The sequence below is a fragment of the Oncorhynchus kisutch genome, linkage group LG9 (genome assembly GCF_002021735.2).
Source record: "Oncorhynchus kisutch isolate 150728-3 linkage group LG9, Okis_V2, whole genome shotgun sequence".
Lineage (NCBI taxonomy): Eukaryota > Metazoa > Chordata > Actinopteri > Salmoniformes > Salmonidae > Oncorhynchus > Oncorhynchus kisutch.
In genome coordinates, this window is record NC_034182.2 from 32,353,998 (window position 1) to 32,375,838 (window position 21,841).

The 21,841-nt window shown below is 45.6% G+C and overlaps 1 protein-coding gene across 1 annotated transcript in view; it reads right to left on the reverse strand.

Annotated features, from left to right (window-relative positions):
• Nucleotides 1–492: 492 nt before the first annotated feature.
• LOC109897051 (DENN domain-containing protein 4C-like) overlaps nucleotides 493–21,841 on the reverse strand; it is a 56,199-nt gene continuing 34,850 nt past the window's right edge. The window contains exons 13-34 of the mRNA XM_020491569.2: nucleotides 19,630–19,775; nucleotides 19,135–19,173; nucleotides 18,370–18,503; nucleotides 18,080–18,212; nucleotides 15,067–15,273; nucleotides 14,717–14,845; nucleotides 13,472–13,619; nucleotides 13,011–13,142; nucleotides 12,520–12,645; nucleotides 12,224–12,367; nucleotides 10,921–12,038; nucleotides 10,451–10,655; nucleotides 10,154–10,245; nucleotides 9,735–9,910; nucleotides 8,449–8,640; nucleotides 5,864–6,047; nucleotides 4,377–4,487; nucleotides 3,949–4,086; nucleotides 3,623–3,740; nucleotides 3,246–3,399; nucleotides 3,044–3,108; nucleotides 493–2,822 (exon numbers count right to left, since the gene is read on the reverse strand). Coding sequence (XP_020347158.1) covers nucleotides 2,686–2,822; nucleotides 3,044–3,108; nucleotides 3,246–3,399; nucleotides 3,623–3,740; nucleotides 3,949–4,086; nucleotides 4,377–4,487; nucleotides 5,864–6,047; nucleotides 8,449–8,640; nucleotides 9,735–9,910; nucleotides 10,154–10,245; nucleotides 10,451–10,655; nucleotides 10,921–12,038; nucleotides 12,224–12,367; nucleotides 12,520–12,645; nucleotides 13,011–13,142; nucleotides 13,472–13,619; nucleotides 14,717–14,845; nucleotides 15,067–15,273; nucleotides 18,080–18,212; nucleotides 18,370–18,503; nucleotides 19,135–19,173; nucleotides 19,630–19,775 — 4,028 coding nt within the window. The 3' untranslated portion in view covers nucleotides 493–2,685. The remainder of the gene's footprint in view (nucleotides 2,823–3,043; nucleotides 3,109–3,245; nucleotides 3,400–3,622; nucleotides 3,741–3,948; nucleotides 4,087–4,376; nucleotides 4,488–5,863; nucleotides 6,048–8,448; nucleotides 8,641–9,734; nucleotides 9,911–10,153; nucleotides 10,246–10,450; nucleotides 10,656–10,920; nucleotides 12,039–12,223; nucleotides 12,368–12,519; nucleotides 12,646–13,010; nucleotides 13,143–13,471; nucleotides 13,620–14,716; nucleotides 14,846–15,066; nucleotides 15,274–18,079; nucleotides 18,213–18,369; nucleotides 18,504–19,134; nucleotides 19,174–19,629; nucleotides 19,776–21,841) is intronic.

Genomic DNA, 21,841 nt, shown 5'->3' on the forward strand with positions numbered 1-21,841 from the left:
CATTTAATAGGCTATTGCAAAGGGCTATGATGAGAATTGTCAAATGTGCATTCATTCAAATTGTGTGCTCAAATTTGTTTCCATCCCCCTGACAGGTGTGGCATATCAAGAAGCCGATTAAACAGCATAATCATTACACAGGTGCACCTTGTGCTGGGGCCAAGGAAAGGACACTAAAATCCATAGATTAGGGCCGGATGAAATAATTTAAATGGACTGATTTCCTTATGAACTGTAACTCAGTAAAATCTTAGAAATTGTTGAATGCTGTTTTATTTTTGTTCAGTATATATATATATATATATATATAATTTATTTTGACAGATTGTCAGTATTTTAAAATCATTCATTCATAACTAAAGTTACTTTTCCAGAACTGTGTTGGTGTTTTGGTGGCAAGATGTACTCCCTTAATGCCATGTTGAAGAGTGGGTTAGTAATTGTCTCCAAACCAATGCAGTGACTCATGCAAATAAATCACTAGATGCAGGGTTTGTTTTGAATCAGGTCACAACTAATTTATTGCGGCACAATAGTGTATAGACATTAACATCAATTCCACAGGACAGTAGAGGGTCCGTTTAACCATTTTGAATAGAACGGTCTTTCTGTACATCCTCTGGCGAGCATATCATCATAAGCTCTTAGCCAACAGGAAACGCTGAAATGTACAATGCCACAAATGGTGGGATCACTTCAATATAAGAAGTTAGTCAAACGTATAACACCACTGTGTGATTGGACAGATACATGTTCTGTAGTCCATATGTTACCATATCATAATAACAAATCGTTGGAATTAGGTTTTGTTTTAGGTTTCCTGTAAGTTTTAGATTCTCATTCTATTTACTGATTTGGAAAGAAATGGTGAAATAAATGTTCATCGGTGGTAAAGTTTGATGTTTAAACCTTTAAAATGTTGGAACAGAGGATAACAATTGTGGTTAAATCATGTACTAATCTAAGCAGGGCAATCTGGACAATGAACAGTATATTCACACGTCTGTATATTCACCCATTGTCCTACAATGCGGTGTGTAGAGCCGTTGTAGGAGTTATGATACTTTCTGGAATGTAATTTGGGTCCGCATTCTTAAAGCATCTTAAGAGTGCTGATCTAGGATCGACACTTCTATTCATAGGCGCTGGGCACATCTCTCCTGTTTGAATACACTATAGCCCGTTGGTTTTAATGAGTCCTTTACGTTCTGTGTAGTCTCTTCCGCTCTTCTTTGTCAAAATTGATATTCCATTCACAATCAATGGAAAACAAGAGATGTGACAACATGAATTAAGGCAGACCACACTAATATGTAAACCTTAAAAGCTAGCTTGTCCAAAGAAAACTGTATTTGCCATAACTACAATGCTTCATGATGCTTTCCAAGGGAGATATACTAATCTATATATTATGGTTTATGATTAAGGAGTGACCCAAGCATGTACACCAGCAGATTTTTTTATCACATGAATGCATATTTTGGCATATTTTACCATAATCGTTTTAACTGTACGTTGCAGTTAAAAATGAAATCGTTAAAAACAAACAAACACATTGGACTGACTGACTGGTCAACAGGTACCGCAGTAACTTACCATGGTTTCTTTTCATGTGAGAGAACAGCTCTCGTCTCTTGCTTAAGGCATGGAGCGATGGCAGGTGAAGGAAAGAGCTGCACGTTAGTGGTTTGGCATCTCAGTTCCCTTCCAATTCACGCTTACGTTTGATGTCTAGCCACAAAATGTCTGGAACATTCAAGGGTTTTGGGTATACTATTTCTCTCCTATTGGGATGTCAATATTGTAAGAATCCAAACTCATATAGTTCTTGCTTTTCTTTAAGACACAAGTGCAGGGTTCTGGAATGTTCTCGAACTGATCTTGACTGACTGTCTGCGGCAGCCTCAATACGCCCTTACCCAACACTTATTCACACACAAACAAGAGAAAAGTACTCCTCAAAAATAAATTGCATCGAGAGAAACACCCACAATGACAATAACATTAGTTTATAAGACTGAATCTGGAGAAATTATCAAGGCACCAATATTCCTCCTCGTTTTGAAAAAAAGGCAACCCCGGTTTTCAAATTTCCCCCATTTAGAAAAATATGTACAAAAAAGACAACCAATGGACTGGTAAAGTTACCGTTTCTAAAAGTGCACATCAATGACAGTGACGATCAGTATTCTGTCCATGGGTGAATGGCCTCCTAGGTTACTACAAGGTGGTTCTAGAGGTCACCGTGGGGCTACAGGACAGTAGGACAGAGCTGGAGCAAGGTCACACACAGGACTGGGCAGTGAGATACACACTTCACTCGCTCTTCAACATCGATAAAGAAACACACCATTTCATAAAGAACAAGTCTCTCTACCGCACCCTCCAGAATATTCACATAAATAACTATTTGAGTTACAAATCGGCCTGCGGGAAGAGCTACAATAGGCAGGAGAAAAAACATCAACAATAGGGCCTTAAAAAAAAAAAAGTACCATCTTTGGGCGATAGGAGGGTGTAAAAATTATCTGTCCAAGATTCTCCCTTACACCCTGACCCACCACTACCCATCAAGTTTCTTTCCCGTTTTCCCTCTGTCTCCTCTCTGCTCCTCTCCACGGCGAGAGTGAGGGCCACAGGTGGAGCACTTCTCAGACCGTCCAGTAGAGGGCAGCGGTGGCAAGGTCAGATGACTGGAGCTCCAAAGCACTTGAGGCACCACTGGACATTGCTGTTGGGTGGCCGGTCAATCTTGTGCAGAGCCTTGAGCTGCTCTGTGCTCAGACCATCAAAGGCCTGGCGGTATTCACGGTCAAAGGCCTCTGTTGGAAACACAGGAGGGAAGAATATCCAATCAGAACATGATAGAAACCTGGAAATAGAATTCATTTTTTTTTATACATAGCTTATCAAACTCAGGATAGAAAAGCTCATAGTAGCTGTGGTAACTATAGCAGTCTCAACAACAGTGGTTGATTGGAATTACCCAAATCCCAGTCTTGGTTTAAAGAGAGTGGTTGGGTTATGAAAACAGTTCACTCACCGACGTCAATGTTCTCCCGACCCAATGCCACAAGCGCCAGGAAGAGGATCTCCCTATAGATACCCCTGATAAAGAGACAGATCGATTGATTCATGAATAGATCAAAACAGTACAGACAGACACCAACAGAGAACATTGACAAATGCAATGCTTTCGTCTCACAAAATGGATCAACCAAAACCATAAGCTTCAGAGGACGTACCTTTGGCGTTTGACCTCTGGGTGCCGCTTGACCTCTCGGAGGAGCAGATTGATGGGGCCGTATACGTCGTTCGTCTGGATGCTGCGGACGATGCTGTTGAGGAAGGTCCGTGTCTCCTGATGGTCCGTGGGGGCCAGGGTCGCCTTCTTCTCCACTGGGGAACAACAGATGAGTCATTACTCATTACATTCACTGTTCAATACATTAGAATAATGTATGTCATGGGTATAGATATTTTTAATAGCAGACATCCTGTCCATTAATGAATATGTCCAAAAATACATCACACACGCAGACAGAGACAACGAGAGAGAATGCACAGTGTTCTGAGGATGATTGCTTGATCAGACGTAAGAGCTCTCGCTCTCTGTACTCACGCAGGGTCCTCCAGCTCTGGTAGAGGGGATCGCCAGGCTCCTGGTGCAGGTTGATGTTGTCCCACAGCAGCTGCACATACACCTGTTTACTGTCCTGGGACAGGGAGGTCTGGGGGAGCTGCAAACATGGTGAATAAAAAAATACAGACAAACACAGTCATCTTCTGTTACCCTACTTGAACAGTGCTCCGGCGTGATCATAAGTAGAGAGAGCAATGTTCCTATCTGCATGAGATTGACCACTAGTCTATTGTTACAGTACTCTCATGTGGAGAGGAGTAGTGTGTGTGTATGGGTGTGTGCGGGTGCTCTGCATGGTCATGTACCTGTACTCCATTGTTGCAGTGTTCTGAGGTGAGGATGAGGCCAGGCAGGTAGCTGGGCAGGTCCAGACGACAGAAATAAAACACCAGGTTCCAGAAGATGATGGGGTGTTGACTCAGGAATTTATGGGTGTAGATCACCTGGTTGTGAATTAAACAGTGCTCAAAAGGGGTACTACAGCTTATTGTTCAAATATGTCAAGTCACTGGGATGATGGAAACAGCAAAAGCAAGGTTGAAAACTGACCAGATCATCTGCTAAATGACTTTAAAAAGTCAATGGGACACACATACAATAGCATCTTGACATCATTGACACATAAATAAGTCATAATTCATGTAACAATCTATGGGTTCCATTTTGCGGTCCTGTCTAGTTGAAATGTTGCATCTTTCTGAGCATATTCTTAGGTCTGTTAAATGTGTATTACCTGGTCCCCTTCGTTCTCTAGCAGGGTCTCCAGTTCTTTGCGGAGGACCAGGGGGCTGAGGTAGGGCACAGACACTGGCATGGGGTCGGGCCGCTTTTGTCCCAGGCCATCCTGAGAGAGACACATACAGACGGCTTTAGGCAGTTGCGTAACTCCTTCTGACCATCCACCCAAGATATAATTTGTCGGAAGGTGAATGGGCGCTCCAGTCTGAGGTCCTGAGCGCTCTGGAGCAGGTTTTCATCAAGGATCTCTATGTACTTTGCTCTTTTTCATCTTTCCATTCGATCCTGACTAGTCTCCCGGTCGCTGAAAAACATCCCCACAGCATGATACCGCCACCACTGTGCTTCACAGTAGGGATGGTGCAAGGTTTCCTCCAGACATGCCAGTTGGCATTTAGGCCAAAGAGTTCAATCTTGGTTTCATCAGCCCAGAGAATCTTGTGTCTCATGGTCCGAATCATTTAGGTGCCTTTTGGCAAACTCCAAGCGGGCTGTCTTCTGCCTTTTTCTGAGGAGAGGCTTCCGTCTGGCCACTCTACCATAAAGGCCTGATTGGTGGAGTGCTGCAGAGATGGTTGTCCTTCTGGAACGTTCACCCATCTCCACAGAGGAAGTCTGGAGCTCTGTCAGAGTAACCATCGGGTCACCTCCCTGACTAAGGCCCTTCTCCACCGATTGTTCAGTTTGGCCGGGCGGCCAGCTCTAGGAAGTTTCTTGGTAGTTCTAAACTTCTTCCATTTAAGAATGATGGAGGCCACTGGGTTCTTGGGGACCTTCCATGCTGTAGAAATGTTTTGGTACCCTTCCCCAGATCTGTGCCTCGACACAATCCTGTCTCGGAGTGCTACGGACAATTCCTTCGACCCCATGGCTTGGTTTTTGTTCTGACATGCACTGTCAACTGTGGGACCTTTTATATAGACAGGTGTGTGCCATTCCAAATCATGTTGAATCAATTCAATTTACCACAGGTGGACTCCAATCAAGTTGTTGAAACATCAAGGATGATCAATGGAAACAGGATCCACCCAAGGTCAATTTTGAGTCTAATAGCAAAGGGTCTGAATACTTATGTTTTTTATTTTTAAAACATTTGCTAAAATGTCTAAAAACCTGTTTCGCTTTGCCATTATGGGGTGTTGTGTGTAGATTGATGAGGATTTTTTAAAATGTAATCCCTTTCAGAATAAAGCTGCAGCAAAATGTGGAAAAAGTCAAGGGTTTGAATACTTTCCGAATGCACTGTAACTGCATGGCCAGTATAGATGCTACACGTTTAGAGTACCGGAAAATTACATTTCAATGAAAGTCCAAACAGAAAGTCATTTTCGACTCAAAGATGAATTTCAATTGATACCCTGAATTGACTTTACTGAAATGTAATTGACTCAAGTCCTGGAAGTGGTAAGGATTGCGAGGACATTACTGGGACATTGTGAGGACATTATTGATACGTTATGAAAACATTCTAAGGACACTCACCACCTCTGTCAGGCTGCAGGGCAGGCTGGTGGTGGACACGCCGTGTCCGGGTTGTCTCTGGTAAGAGACCAGGCTCTGTAGTGGCCCGCCCACACTGTTACTGCGCGTCAGAGAAGTCCCCCGCTTCCCTGCCTGGTGTTCCAGCAAGCCCAGAGGGTCCGACTGAGCCGGCTCCGGCACCAAACTGACAAACGCACAGAGGAGAGGGCAAATACAGAGACATAGGAACTTTAACAAACATTTACAGCAAGTGCGAGTCAAGTCGTCAGCTTGTGATGTTTCGGCTCTGACAGTTCAATTTAAAAGAGGAAGAAGTTAGCATCATTAGGATACACGTGATGCCCTTATAACAGTATCAAATATATTTAGAACTGGCCTCTTGAGTGGCGCAGTGGTCTAAGGCGCTGGCTTGCAGTGCTAGCTGTGCCACTAGAGATTCTGGGTTCGAGTACAGGCTCTGTCGCAGCCGGCCGTGACTGGGAGAACCATGGGGCGGTGCACAATTGGCCCAGTGTCGTCCAGGTTAGGGGAGGGTTTGGCCCGGCAGGGATGTCCTTGTTCCATCGGGGACTAGCGACTCCTGTGGTGGGCCGGGCGCAGTGCATGCTGACACGGTTGCCAGGAGTACGGTGTTTCCTCTGACACACTGGTGCGGCTGGCTTCCGGGTTAAGTGGGTGTTGTTGTCAAGAAGCAGTGAAGCTTGGCTGGGTTGTGTTTCGGAGGATGCGCCTCTCCCATGTCCGTATGGGAGGTGCAGCGATGACACGAGACTAACTACCAATTGGATGCCACAATATTGGAAGGAATTTCTTTTTCTTTTTTTTAACACACACAATATATATATTTAAACTCAGCAAAAAAATAAACGTCCTCTTACTGTCAACTGCATTTATTTTCAGCAAACATAAATATATATATTGTAAATATTTGTATGAACATAAGATTCAACAACAGACATAAACTGAACAAGTTCCACAGACATGTGACTAACAGAAAGGGAATCATGTGTCCCTGAACAAAGGGGGGGGGGGTCAAAATCAAAAGCCAGTAAGTATCTGGTGTGCTACCAGCTGCCTTAAGTACTGCAGTGCATCTCCTCAAGGACTGCACCAGATTTGTCAGTGAGATGTTACCCCACTCTTTCACCAAGGCACCTGCAAGTTCCTGGACATTTCTGGGGGGGAATGGCCCTAACCCTCACCCTTCGATCCAACAAGTCCCAGACGTGCTCAATGGGATTGAGATTCGGGCTCTTCACTGACAATCCTGTATTGCAGGAAATCAGCCATACTGCTCCTTTTGTGCGTGGTGGCATTACTGGAAGGCCAGGAGAGGATGAGTCTGCAGGAAGGGTACCACATGAGGGAGGAGGATGTCTTCCCTGTAACGCACAGCGTTGATTTCCTGCAATGACAACAAGCTCAGTCCGATGATGCTGTGACACACCGCCCCAGACCATGACGGACCCTACACCTCCAAATCGATCTCGCTCCAGAGTACAGGCCTTGATGTAACGCTCATTCCTTAGACGATAAATGCGAATCCGACCATCACCCCTGGTGAGACAAAACCCTGACTCGTCAGTGAAGAGCACTTTTTGCCAGTCCTGTCTAGTCCAGCGACGGTGGGTTTGTGCCCATAGGGGGCATTATTGCCGGTGATGTCTGGTGAGGACCTGCCTTGCGACAGGCCTTCAAGCCCTCTGTCCAGCCTCTCTCAGCCTATTGCGGACAGTCTGCGCAATGACGGAGGGATTGTGCGTTCCTGGTGTAACTCGGGTAGTTGTTGTTGCCATCCTGTACCTGTCCCGCAGGTGTGATGTTCAGATGATCCTGCTTAGGTGTTGTTAAACGTGGTCTGTCACTGCGAGGACGATCAGCTGTCCGTCCTGTCTCCCTGTAGCGCTGTCTTAGGCGTCTCACTGTACGGACATTGCAATTTATTGCCCTGGTCACATCTGCAGTCCTCATGCCTCCTTTTAGCATACCTAAGGCACATTCACGCATATGATCAGGGACCCTGGGCATCTTTCTTTTGGTGTTTTTCAGAGTCAGTAGAAAGGCCTCTTTAGTGTCCTAAGTTTTCATGACTGTGACCTTAATTGCCTACCGTCTGTAAGCTGTTCGTGTCTTAACGACCGTTCCACAGGTGCATGTTCATTATTTGTTTGTGGTTCATTGAACAAGCATGGGAAACAGTGTTTAAACCCATTACAATGAAGATCTGTGAAGTTATTTGGATTTTTACGAATTTTCTTTGAAAGACAGGGTCCTGAAAAAGGGACATTTCTTTTTTGCTGAGTTTATATATAGAACTAAACCAAGATACTTCATCTGTGTTCTTTTCAATGGGAGCAAATTAAGCACAGTGGGCAGAGCCAAGAACAAGCTAACGAGTCCCTATTGGCCAGCATTCCAACATGCATTTGCATATTTCTGTTAGGGAACGTCTGAGGAATGTAGGCCCAGTTGCATTTCCTCTCCTCACCAGATTTATACATCTGGTGAAACATCTGGGTTCTTGTTCTACCTGTGTTAGTATAGTCACTAAGTCATTCATGAGACAGGCATTTCTGTGAACAGACCTCTTGTGAGTGGCGGTTTGGCTGGCCAGGGCCTCCCCTGGGTCCTCAGAGGAGGATTCTGGGAAGCTGATGAGGTCCGGGGGTGGGGTGTCTGCTGCACCCCCAACCCCGAGCACGGTGGAGTCTGTAGTTGTGGGCTGGTGGCTGGCGCTGTGGATACTGTCTCCTGATGCACTGGGCTTCAGGTAGAACCTGTAGGGGAGATCAACACTATGAAACAGAATAGACCATACACAACTATCCAGCCATATACAGTACTGTGAAAAAGTATTTTCCCCATTTCTAGTCGTCTCTATTTTTTATACTGAATACGATCAGATCTTCAACCAAAACCTAATTTTAGATAAAGGGAACCAACAATTACATACTTACTTAATTTCATAAACAAAGTTATGCAACATGCAATGGCCCTGTGTGAAAAAGTAATTGCCCCCTTCTACTCAATAACTTGTTTTGCCACCTTTAGCTGCAATGACTGCAACCAAACACTTCCTGTAGTTGTTGATCAGTCTCTCACGTCGCTGTGGAGGAATTTTTGCCCACTCGTCCACGCAGAACTGCTTTAACTCAGCGACATTTGTGGGTTTTCAAGTATGAACTACTCGTTTCAAGTCCTGCCACATCTCTATTGGGATTAGGTCTGGACTTTGACTAGGCCATTCCAAAACTTCAACTTTTTAGACATTTTTATGTCGACTTGATAGTGTGTTTCGAATCATTTTCTTGCTGCATGACCCAGCTGCGCTTCAGCTCAGATGGATGGCCTGACATTCTCCTTTAGAATTCTCTGATATAGAAGGAACCGTGAATTCTGCTCTGTAAATGTAAGTCATCCAGGTCCTGAGGCAGAAAAGCATCTCCAAACCATCACACCACCACCACCACCATGCTGGACCGTTGGTATAAGGTCCTTAGTGTGGAATGCGGTGTTTGATTTGTCAGGCATAACGGGACCCATGTGGTCCAAAAAGTTATACTTTTGGCTCATCTGTCCATAGAACATTCTTCCAAGAGTCTTGATGATCATCCAGGTGCTTTTTGGCAAACCTGAGTCAACTTATAGTCATTTACAACATTAACAGTGTCTACACTGAATTTCTGATCAATTTGATGTTATTTTAATGGACAAAATGTGCTTTTCTTTCAAAAACAAGGACATTTCTAAGTGACACCAAACTTTTGAACGGTAGTGTATATAAAACACAGGGAAATCACTGGGTTTTAAACCGGGAAAATGTACGATTAAACGGCTCTATTCAACGATCAACAAATCCACAGACACCCACGCTGTGTTGGTGCGCAGGTCGTGGAACTCCACGTGGAGCAGGGGCAGAAAGGCAGCGCGGCAGAAAGGACAGGTGGTGTTGAGGTTGGAGTCGTCTGCCGTCCAGCCCGCCATGATCTCCTCGTCGTACACCAGACACTCACACGACCGACACAGGGAGCAGCTGGACATCAGCACCTAGGAACACGCGGAAACGCACACAGAAACATTACAGATGCACCTGGCATAGGCTACTTGAGGCTCCCTGGCTAGATAACAGCAGCAAACTCATGTTATGGATAGCAAGATGTCAGTCTAAAATGACTCTCTAGCTCCCATGTATGTACTGCCAGGTTATTAAAGCACTTGTACTCACTCTTTGACTCGGTGAGACAGTATGTTGAGTACTGTAGCCAGTAATTGTGAGTATGATATTCTCACCTCTAGGGCACAGTTTTGGTAGATACTTGAGGAGCTGGTGTGGTGGGAGCCTTGATCAGAGTCTGGACCTCTCCCTGGCCGTCCTGGAGTCACTACACACACAGAGTATACAGTCACTCACTTCTACACTCAGTTTTCAACCATACACCCGTCTACATATTTTTTGTGTGTTTACTACATTGCGACTGTGTATACAGGTAACGTTGTTTGTCTCTGCATGCATATATAGGAGTATGTGAGTATATGCCTACACACGTTTGTATTTATATAAGCTGTGTGTGTGTGCGCGCGTCTTACGTGTGGAGTGAGGTCCTCTCCCTGTGTCACTGCTGCTACTGCTGCTGGCCAGGCTGGTGCTGCTCTGTGTCAGTCCGTTGGACACCAGGCCTTGGGTTGGCCCTCTGTGGGTGGGACTGTCCCCTCCTCCACCCCCTGACAGCATGGACTCATCCAGCCCGGCAGGGAAACTATCCCTATCCCTGTAGCCCGGGGCCAGCTCATCCTGGGGAGAGGGGGGAAATAAGAAAAAATTCCCATGTACAAAATTGAATGCATTCTGCAATATGATTTGCGAGGTGAAACTGATATGAGAAGCTCTGCTTGAATAATGAAAGTCTTACATCATTTTTCTGTATATAATGGTGTTTGACCGTGTGGTATCTATATCATCTGGCTGTTGCAGGTTATTTTTGTGCAATTAATTACCATTTTACGGTTATTTCTTAGTTAATCTATGTATGTATGTTCTGCAGTCCATCCCCGCTCACCTCGTCATCGGAGTAGGAATAGGCTGAGGCCACAGCCCCCCACACTTTGCTGGCCAGGTTCCCTGCCTGCTTCATGCCTGACTTCAACACGTCCATCTTGGGACCAGAGAGCAGGGTGTCCATCTTCATGCCTGAGATGGAGTTGATGACCGAGCCCAGCGAGCCATTTTGCGATGACCTCACCAGTGCAGTCAGTGACGACCTCGGGCTGGCCACAACACCGCGGCTCCTGGTGGCCATAACGGCGAAGGTCTTGGAGCGCGTGACAGCAGCAGGGCTGCGTTTGGGCGTTGAGTCCCCGCTTGAACCCCCTGGGTGTTTGACAGGGGGCACAGGGAGACTGGACCTCCGTTCTAGAGCTTGTTTAACTGGGGCAGTGTCCGGGGAAGAGTCCCCTCCCTGCCCCCCCTGCTGGAACTCCATACTGGAGGACTTGGGGCCCAGTGGGCTTCGCAGGCTCATGTACATCTCAATCTCGTCTGCCAGGTTTCGGGACACCACGGCGGGCAGGGAGTGCGGCAGCTCCTGGCTGGTTACGGAGGCCAACTCTTCGTGCTCTGAGACCAGCAGGGAGAGGGGATCAGCCCCCACATCCACCTCCTTCATCTCCAGGGTTGGCAGAGAGCTATCACCCCTCCCCCCTGAATCTCCTTCCTCTTCCAACTTCAGTCCCATCTCATCCTCCCCGTCCATTCTCTCCTCCTCTTTCCCTAGCCCCTCCTCCAATGGGGTTGGGTCCATTACAGGACCCTCCTCCTCTGACAGTTTCCCCAGCATCAGACAACGCCCCTCTGACTCCAACTCCTTAAAAAGGGCCTTGGATGGTGGATTTGTAGGTGGTTGGGTGGTGCCACACCCAGAAAGGGCATCGGCGAGGATTCGGGCATCGGCACCCATGCGTCTCGCGATGTGGTCCACACCATTTTTCTCCATCAGCATGCCGGCACGACTCTCGACGCTGAAGCTGCAGCTGCGCTCCGAGAAGGCCTTCTGGCGCTGGCCCTGCCCCTGAACTGCAGGCCCCGCCTCCCCAGAGCCACCCGGGGCTGTAGACTCACCCTCCTCCGGCAGAGAGACATTCTCGCTCTGGCTGCGCAGAGAGAACAGCTTCCCTGGGGCTGGTGGTAGAGAGGAACACAGAAGCATGCCTTCAATTCTGGGGACCTTTTTCTGTCCGGAAGTTTACTCAAATAAACCACCCCCCCAGTGTTCAGTGATATTGCAGACATTACCCTTAATATCAAATGTGTCAACCTCAGATTGAGATTAGGTTTATAAATTTGAGTCTGCTCCTGTCACTTACCAGTTTCTCCTCTCTTCATGGCAGTATCGAAGCTCCCTCCTGTGGACAGCTTGACGATGCTGGGGACATGTGGGATGGCTTCAACAGGGCTGGTGGGCTCCGCTACGACCACAGAACTGTCCACCGAGCCAGCTATGTCCCCACCTGAAGAGACATTATCCCACATCAAGTGAAACATTTTATTTTATTAATTTTTGATTATAGAAAATCCTGAATAAAAATGCATGCTCAACCTGCAGATGCGTTCTTCTAGATTAGACTGGCGTATATATTTTGGAAATGCCTGATTTGGTTACCATTGTGCTGTGCTTTGGGCTTGCTGCGGTGATCCACATCGACAAGAGGGGCTGCTGATGGAGCCAAATCCACTTGCACCTGATGCAGCTCATCTTTAGAGCCGTAGCCCTGGTCAGACTGACCTCCTGTGGGACACAAACATACTGTTGTCATCTACCCAGTCCGTTCAGATCTGTGCATATCTAAGGAGTTGGGGCTCGGAGCTATAGGCTAGTACCTAGGGGTTAGAGGCTAGCAGCGAGGGGCTGGGCAAAGTTGTGTGAGTGGCCTAGTCTAGTGTTTCCAGGCTGCAGCCTACCTGTGCTGCAGCCTACCTGTGCTGCAGCCTACCTGTGCTGCAGCCTACCTGTGCTGCAGCCTACCTGTGCTGCAGCCTACCTGTGCTGCAGCCTACCTGTGCTGCAGCCTACCTGTGCTGCAGCCTACCTGTGCTGCAGCCTACCTGTGCTGCAGCCTACCTGTGCTGCAGCCTACCTGTGCTGCAGCCTACCTGTGCTGCAGTGGTTGTCCGTGGCGTCTCCTATGATGAGGCTGCGTGCGAACAGCGTGTGATCCTCTCCGTTCACCTCACTGGAGTGGTCTGCACTCCCGTGGCTCAGCAGGTCGCCGCTCACCGACACCTCTACAGACAGAGAACAAGCCTACATCACTTCCTGTGTCCCAGATCAGAGTTTTAGGTGAGTAAGGTAAAAGGGAGCTACTGCCCTTTACCATGTAGTAGTTATACAAAGAAACAAAGCAATACAGCCTGTACAGTATAATACTGTATTACTGTGAATCAACTTTACTGTCCTACAATCAAGCACTGATTCATTACATTGCATCGTTAAAATGGATTTAAAACATTTAGAAAGAAATATGAATTTGGTGCAAAACCTGTTGTGATTCTACTCCAACCTAAGTGAAGGACACTCTCCCATGCTCTGTCCCTGTAGTGTTCTGACACCTCACCTGTCGTGATGATGGTGGGTCCTTTCGTGGCGGGCATCCGGTGGAGTGCCTGTTTAAATTGGGCCACAGTGCGCACCACGTTGCGAACCTTGGCCCACATGAAGAGACCGCTGCGGTTCCGACTTGGCCAGGGGCCTTCCAGAACAGCCTGGAGGAAAGAGCAGATTGCAAGTTAACATGGACCTGCTTTGAATTTAGGTATTTGTATGAGCTAGTTTAAAGTGCCCTAATCTTAAATGTTTGCAGATATATAAGGTATAAGCAATATGGTGGAATCGCCACCACTAAACATCTTAAAGGGATAGTTCGATATTTTGGTAATGAAGCCCTTTATCTACTTCCTCAGAGCCTGATGAACTAGTGGATACCATTTTTATGTCTCTGTGTCCAGTATGAAGGTAGCATGCCAATGTTTCCTGTAGACTTCCAGTCATTGCGCTAACGCTAGTTAGTATTATCTCACAAAACTACTGCAAACTTCCTTCATACACAAAAACGGTGTCCATGAATTCATCACTCTCGGGAAATTGCCCAAATCTATCCCTTCAACCCTATCCAGACCAAACACCGAAGGGTCAAAGGAGATGCTGAAATAAAGGAAACACGTGAGTAAATGAGGCATACAAACTATATTGAAAGTAGGTGCCTCCAGACAGGTATGGTTCCTAAGTAATTAATCCCATTATGCTTAGGGCTAAGTATACAAATACCCAGTTGCCCATTATTTTGGCAATATATATATATCAAAAGGTGATGGTTGCTGATAATGGGCCTCTGTACGACTATGTAGATATTCCATTTAAAAAAATCTGCCATTTCCAGCTACAATAGTCATTTACAACAATAACAATGTCTACACTGTATTTCTGATAAATTTGATGTTATTTTATTGGACAAAAAATATGCTTTTCTTTCAAAAACAAGGACATTTCTAAGTGACCAAACTTTTTAACAGTAGTGTATACATACATGTCTCTGTCACCAGATCTCAACCCAATTGAACACTTAAAGGAGATTCTGGAGCGGCGACAGCATTTTCTACTACCATCAACAAAACACCAAGTTATGGAATTTCTCGTGGAAGAATGATGTCGCATCTCTCCAATAAAGGTCCAGACACTTATAGAATCTGTAACAAGGCGTATTGAAGCCGTTCTGGCCAAACGCCCGATTAAGACACTATGTTGGCTTTCCTTTTATTTTGGCAGTTACCTGTAAGTGTATGGGCTGGTTAAAGTAACCCACCTTGTTGTAGTAGCCATAGGTGATCGCGTTAGGGTGCACCCCTGCCTTCTTCATCTCCACCAGAACACGGACGGCCATGACCGGCTGACCGTACAAACCACACAGCTGCATCACTACACGGTAACACACCTACAGAGGGAGAGATGGTGGCTAATAATAACAACCTAATAGCTACAGTAGACTTCCACTGTAGTCGTTACCCCTGTAGTGGAAATGATGGCACTCGCGCGCACACACAACGACTCATGTTAACGTTGACAAACACCCCCCCCCCTTACATAGCAATCCCCACACCATCCCCACAACCAAAACCCCACAACCCAACCCTACCCCAACTCCCCTCCCTTCACCTCATCCAGGACCTCCACCTCAGACGTCCTCATCTTGAGCAGGACGTTGTAGGCCTGCTGCATGGCCCAGCTCTTTGACTGGACCAGCCTCACCCCCACGGGCAGACAGATGAACCACAGACTGTAGCAGTGGCTGAACAGACACTTGGCCCACAGCGGAGGGTCGGAGTAGAAGCGCTTGGCCATCTTGTAGGCCAGCTTGATCTCCTGCAGAGGGGCATTTCTGTTCAGTTTAAATTAGCTTTATTTAATGGTGGTGGGAGACATGAATACATTTGAATGATTATGTGTGATTCCAGATGATTTTAAGTTTATTATTATCTTGTGCTATTTCCTCATGGTCATAGTTGGGAGAAGAGTGTGTGACTGTGCACGTTCCTAATGGTGAACCTTCCTTCCCTGCCTCCGTACAACAATGGCCTAATAATACTGCATGTGGCCTTCTAAGGAGAGTCTTTCGAGCACCACAGAAATATTAACGCCCACATACTGACACCCACCACGCACCATGTTTGTGGTATGTGTGTGAATATAAAAATGTGTGGTGCATATTATGGAATCTATTTATTTTCAAGGTACTTTTTAAGTCTTCTACATGTAGCCAGACAAGCGCTACACATACACAGCAAACAGTTTTGTCTGACCTGGAAAAATATATTGGCCTCCCACAAAAGCAGAGGATGACAAAACAAGAATCACAAGACAAAATAAGCCTGTTTCGGTGTAAAAGGAATGCCTGAAAAATAGTTAAAAACTCCAACCACCCAAGCCATAGACTGTTCTCTCTGCTTCCGCATGGCAAGTGGTACCGGCACATCCATCCCGACACCAACAGGCTCCTGAGCAGCTTCTATCCCCATGCCATAAGACTGCTAAATAGCTAACTAAATACACCACATGACCAAAAACATGTGGACACCTGCTCATCGAACATATAATTCCAAAATCATGGGCATTTAATACGGAGTTGGTCCCCCCCTTTGCTGCAATAACAGCCTCCACTCTTCTGGGAAAGCTTTCCACTAGATGTTGGAACATTGCTGCGGGGACTTGCTTCCATTCAGCCACAAGAGCATAAGTGAGGTCGGGCACTGATGTTGGGAGGTTAGGCCTGGCTCACAATCGGTGTTCCAATTTATCCCAAAGATGTTAGATGGGATTGAGGTCAGGGCTCTGTGCAGGCCAATCAAGTTCTTCCACACCGATCTCAAAAAAACATTTCTGTATGGACATCCATTTTCTGCATGGGGGCATTGTCATGCTGAAACAGGAAAGGGTCTTCCCCAAACTGTTGCCACAAACTTGGAACCACAGAATGGTCTAGAATGTCATTGTATGCTGTAGCGCTAAGATTTCCCTTCACTGGAACTAAGGAGCCTAGCCTGAACCATGAAAAACAGCCCCATTATTCCTCCTTAACCAAACTTCACAGTTGGCACTATGCATTGGGGCAGGTAGCTTTCGACTGGGATCCGCCAAACCAAGATTTGTCCATCGGATTGCCAGATGGTGAAGCGTGATTCACCACACCAGAGAACACATTTCCACTGCTCCAGAGTCCAATGGCGGCAAGCTTTACACCACTCCAGATGACGCTTGGCATTGCGCATGGTGATCTTAGCCTTGTGTGCGGCTGCTCAGCCAAGGAATCCCATTTCATGAAGCTCCCAACGAACAGTTCTTGTGCTGACGTTGCTTCCAGATGCAGTTTGGAACTTGGTAGTGAGTGTTGCTTGCTACAGTACTCGGCGGTGCTGTACCGTTGAGCTTGTGTGGCCTACCACTTTGCAGCTGAGCCATTGTTGCTCCTAGACATTTCCACTTCCCAGTAACAACACTTAGTTGATCGGGGTAGCTCTAGCAGAGTATAAATTTGATGAACTGACTTGATCCTATGACGGTGCCACTTTGAAAGTCATTGAGCTCTTCAGTACGGGCCAATCTACTGTGTGCCCTATATATATATATATATATATATATATATATATATATATATATATATATATATATATATATATATATAGTGTAGCTAAGAAAATGGCTACACGGACTATCTGAGTAAACCTTTGCATTTGAATTTTGTAGGGTCTCTATCGTCACTCACAGGGCTCTACGCACACGGATACTCCAACATAAATACAAACACTCACTCCATAATTTGCACACACACACACATTTATACTGACTCTACAAACACTCCCTCACATACAATCATCATATACACTGCTGCTACTCTGTTTATCATATATCCTGATGTCTAGTCACCATAGCCCTATACATATCTACCTCTATCGATCCAGTACCCCTACACATTGTAAATATGGTACTGGAACTGACCCTGTGTATAGTATGCTTATTTACTTTCTCGTGTTCTTATTTTTATATCTTGTGTTTTTGTTCTACCTTGCTATTTTTAGTATTAGATTGTTATTGATTATTGTATTTTAGGGGTTAGAACTTGCAAGAAACGCACTGACATAAAAAATGGAAACACACCCTACCGCACACACTTTGCACTAACTCTCCTGCACTGACTATGAGCACACACTGGATTACCCACACACACACACAATACGCCCACACACACACACACACACACACACACTTTCACACTCACCATGTACGCTCTGCTACGGTTTTACCCATCCTGTTGCCTAGTAACTTTACCTCTAACTATATGTACATTCCTATCTCAATTTCCTCATACCACTGCACATCGACTCGATACTGGTATGTCCTGTATATAGCCATGTTATTTTCACTCTTTATTGTTATTCACTGTGTATGTATTCCTCATGTTTCTATTTGATCTCTAACTCTACATTGTTGGTAAAGGACACGTAAGTAAGCATTTCACGGTCAGTCTACACCGGTTGTTTTTCAAAGCGAATAAAACGTACTGTACCAGAATTAGCCCGTTACACCTGATCCTCTGGTTGACCGTTTATGTTATTGTACACATCATTGCATCTACCCCATGGTCCTGCCACTGTGCATGTGCGCGCGCATGTACCTGCTTGGTCCTCTTGGCCAGCAGTGCAGGGCTGCTGGACAGGCTGGCCCCTGGTGTACTGCTCCTCAGCGCTGGTATCACCTCTTTGGGACGGTCAAACAGGTCCATACGCAACCGAGGGAAACACTTATAACTAACAGAGAGAGAAAGGGAAAAAAAACACCAGAGGTATGAGAGTGAAACTAATGCAGACTGAGCCAGACGTCCACTGTAAAACACTACCAGTCTCACTGGTGTTATTGCGCTGTCAATGTGTTCGTGGTGCAGCATTGTACTGGGGGGTAGCTCACCTGTAGCGGGTAGGGGGATCAGATTCATCCTCGGTGGTGGGAGGTTCTGGGGGCATGACGAAGACTGTATGCTCACTCCTCTGTGATTCGTCTAGTTCCATGAGCTTAGTGTCCTCCGAGGACTCACCCTCCACCTATGGAAAGGAAAACATGTTCTCAGTGTCAGCGCACATGGCCATACATACACACAGACAAGCCTCCCGAGTGGCGCAGTGGTCTAAGGCACTGGATCGCAGTGCTAGCTGTGCCACTAGAGATTCTGGGTTTGAGTCCAGGCTCTGTCGCAGCCGGCTGCGACCGGGAGACGCACAATTGACCCAGCACTGTCCGGGTTAGGGGAAGGTTTGGCCGGCAGGGATGTCCTTGTCCCATCGCGCACTAGCGACTCCTGTGGCGGGCTGGGCGCAGTGTACGCTGACATGTCGCCAGGTGTACGGTTTTTCCTCCGACACATTGGTGCGGCTGGCTTCCGGGTTAAGTGGGCATTGTGTCAAGAAGCAGTGCGGCTTGATTGGGTTGTGTTTCGGAGGATGCATGGCTCTCGACTGTCGCCTCTCCTGAGTCCATATGGGAGTTGCAGTGATGAGACAATTGGATGCAACGAAATTGGGGAGAAAAAGGGGTAAAAAATAAATAGAAAACAATCTATAAATAAAAACACAGACAAATCAAAATCACTAAAACCATTCTTCTAATGCATAAAAATGAGAGACTCTAGTTGGAAAAGGAGATGTGTTAAAACTTGATTAGGGTCCGAGGGATTACCTTAGTGCCTTTGTCGTTGCCTTTATCAGAGGGAAATAGCTGCAGGGGGAAAAAAAGTAAAATAACAGATTAAATCAGAGGATAATGAGCCTTCCTCCGTCAGTCTCCCCTGAGTCACCAATAAAACACATTTAAAAAAGCGCCACAGAAATCGGGTTCGAAAATTGACATTGCTCTTGGGCCATGTTCTTGTCTAGCAGGGTTTGGGGGGAAATTCCAATTCAAAAATCTAAAAGTGAAGTTTATTTTCAAAGATACATTTTCAATTAATTAATTGATGTTCAATTCACTTCCTGGCTTGATGGGTGTTATAATGGAATTGGCCAACCCAGCAGGCAAAGCATAAAAAATGGCATCATTACAAGCAGTTTTAGCTGCAGGGAACACTGTTGGAACTTTAAAATAATTCATTGAATTTCAATTCACTTCCTAGATAGACGGAGTTGATATGAAACTGACCCCCCACACAGACTCCTGTTGCTTTATAATGCTCACCTTCTCAATGCAGTCGTCGAAGAAGGCAAGGCCTGTATCCTTGTCGCTGACGAATGTGCACTCCTCGATGAAGCGTATAAAGATCTGAGTCTTGGTCAGCTGCGAATAGAACTTCTGGTGGGCTCGCTCCCTGCTCTTTAGGAAACCTGGGAGAGGACAGAGAGCCAGGTCAATGGGCCTACCCCATAGGAAACCCTCAGTATAGATATGCCTGTTATGAACACTTGGAGCAGCAGTCAGATACGCTGTCTGGTTAGCACAGCTCCTGGATGACATTAAAACAATGTATAATGTACAGTACCAGTCAAAAGTTTGGACACAACTACTCATTCAAGGGTTTTTCTTTATTTTGACTATTTTCTACATTGTAGAATAATAGTGAAGGCATCAACACTATGAAATTACACATATGGAATCATGTAGCAAACAAAAAAACTAAATATATTTTATATTTGACATTCTTCAAACTAGCCATCCTTTGCCTTGATGACAGCTTTGCACACTCTTGGCATTCTCTCAACCAGCTTCATGAGGAATGTTTATCCAACAGTCTTAAAGGAGTTCCCACATATGCAGAGTAGTTATTGGCTGCTTTTCCAACACTCTGCAGACCAACTCATCCCAAACAATCTCCATTGGGTTGTGGTCAGGTGATTGTGGAGGTCAGGTCATCTGATGCAGCACTCCATCACTCTCCTTCTTGGTCAAATAGCCCTTACAGTCTGAAGGTGTGTTTTGGGTCATTGTCCTGTTGAAAAACAAATTATAGTCCCACTAAGCGCAAACCAGGTGGGAACAGCATATCGCTGCAGAATGCTGTGGTAGCCATGCTGGTTAAGTGTGCTTTGAATTTTAAATAAATCACTGACAAAGTCACCAGCAAAGCACCCCCACACCTCCTCCTCCATGTTTCATGCGGAGATCATGCAGAGATCATCCGTTCAGCTACTCTGCGGCTCACAAAGACACGGCGGTTGGAAACAAACATCTCAAATTTGGTCCAAGCATGTCTCTTCTTCTTATTGCGGTCCTTTAGTAGTGGTTTCTTCGCAGCAATTCGACCATGAAGGCCAGATTCAGTCTCCTCTGAACAGTCAATGTTGAGATGTGTCTGCTACTTGAACTCGGAAGCATTTATTTGGGCTACAATTTCTGAGGCTGGTAACTAATGAACTTATCCTTTGCAGCAGAGGCAGCTCTGGGTCTTCCTTTCCTGTGGGGGTCCTGATGAGAACTAGTTTCATCATAGCGTTTGATGGTTTTTGCGACTGCACTTGAAGAAACTTTCAAAGTTCTTGAAATTTTCCGGATTGACTGACCTTCATGTCTTAAAGTAATGATGGACTGTCGTTTATCATTGCTTATTTTAGCTGTAAAAATAAAGAAAAACCTTGTAATGAATAAGTGTCCAAGTTTCTGACTGGTACTGTACATTGCGCAATAATAATACTTTGAGAAAGGTGTTAGATGCAAAAAATATAAATGATAATTTTACAGTAAAAAAAAATATATGTTTTTTGGCGTTGTAGTATTTTTACGCCACTTTTTCTCCCCAATTTCCGTGATATCCAATTATGATCTTGTCTCATCGCCTCAACTCCCCAACGAGCTCGGGAGAGGCAAAGATCGAGTCATGCGTCCGCCGAAACATGAGCCACCAAGCTGCGCTTCTTAAAACCTCTTCGGGCTAGGGGGCAGTATTTTCACGTCCAGATGAAAAGCGTGCCCAAAGTAAACTGCCTGCTACTCAGGCCCAGAAGCTAGGATATGCATATAATTGGTAGGTTTAGATAGAAAACACTTTAACATTTCTAAAACACTTTGAATAATGTCTGTCAGTATAACAGAATTGATATGGCAGGTGAAAACCTGAGAAAAATCCATCCAGGAAAAAAATAATTGAGGTCACGCTCTTTTCAATGGGTTTTCTACGGGGATCTAGAACTCTGGGGCACTTGCTTGCGGTTCATATTGCTTCCACTGGATGTCAACAGTCTTTAGAAATTGGTTGATGTTTTTCCTTTGTGTAATGAAGTAGGGCAGTTCAGAACGAGGGTTGAGTGAAGTGTACTGTTTGTTAGAGGTGCGTGACCTGAAAGCACACTCCACATTGTTTTTATCCGCTATTGAACGCAGTTTATCCCGTCTTAAATTTGATCGATTATTTACATTAAAAAAATACCTAAAGTTGCATTAGAAAAGTTTTTTGAAA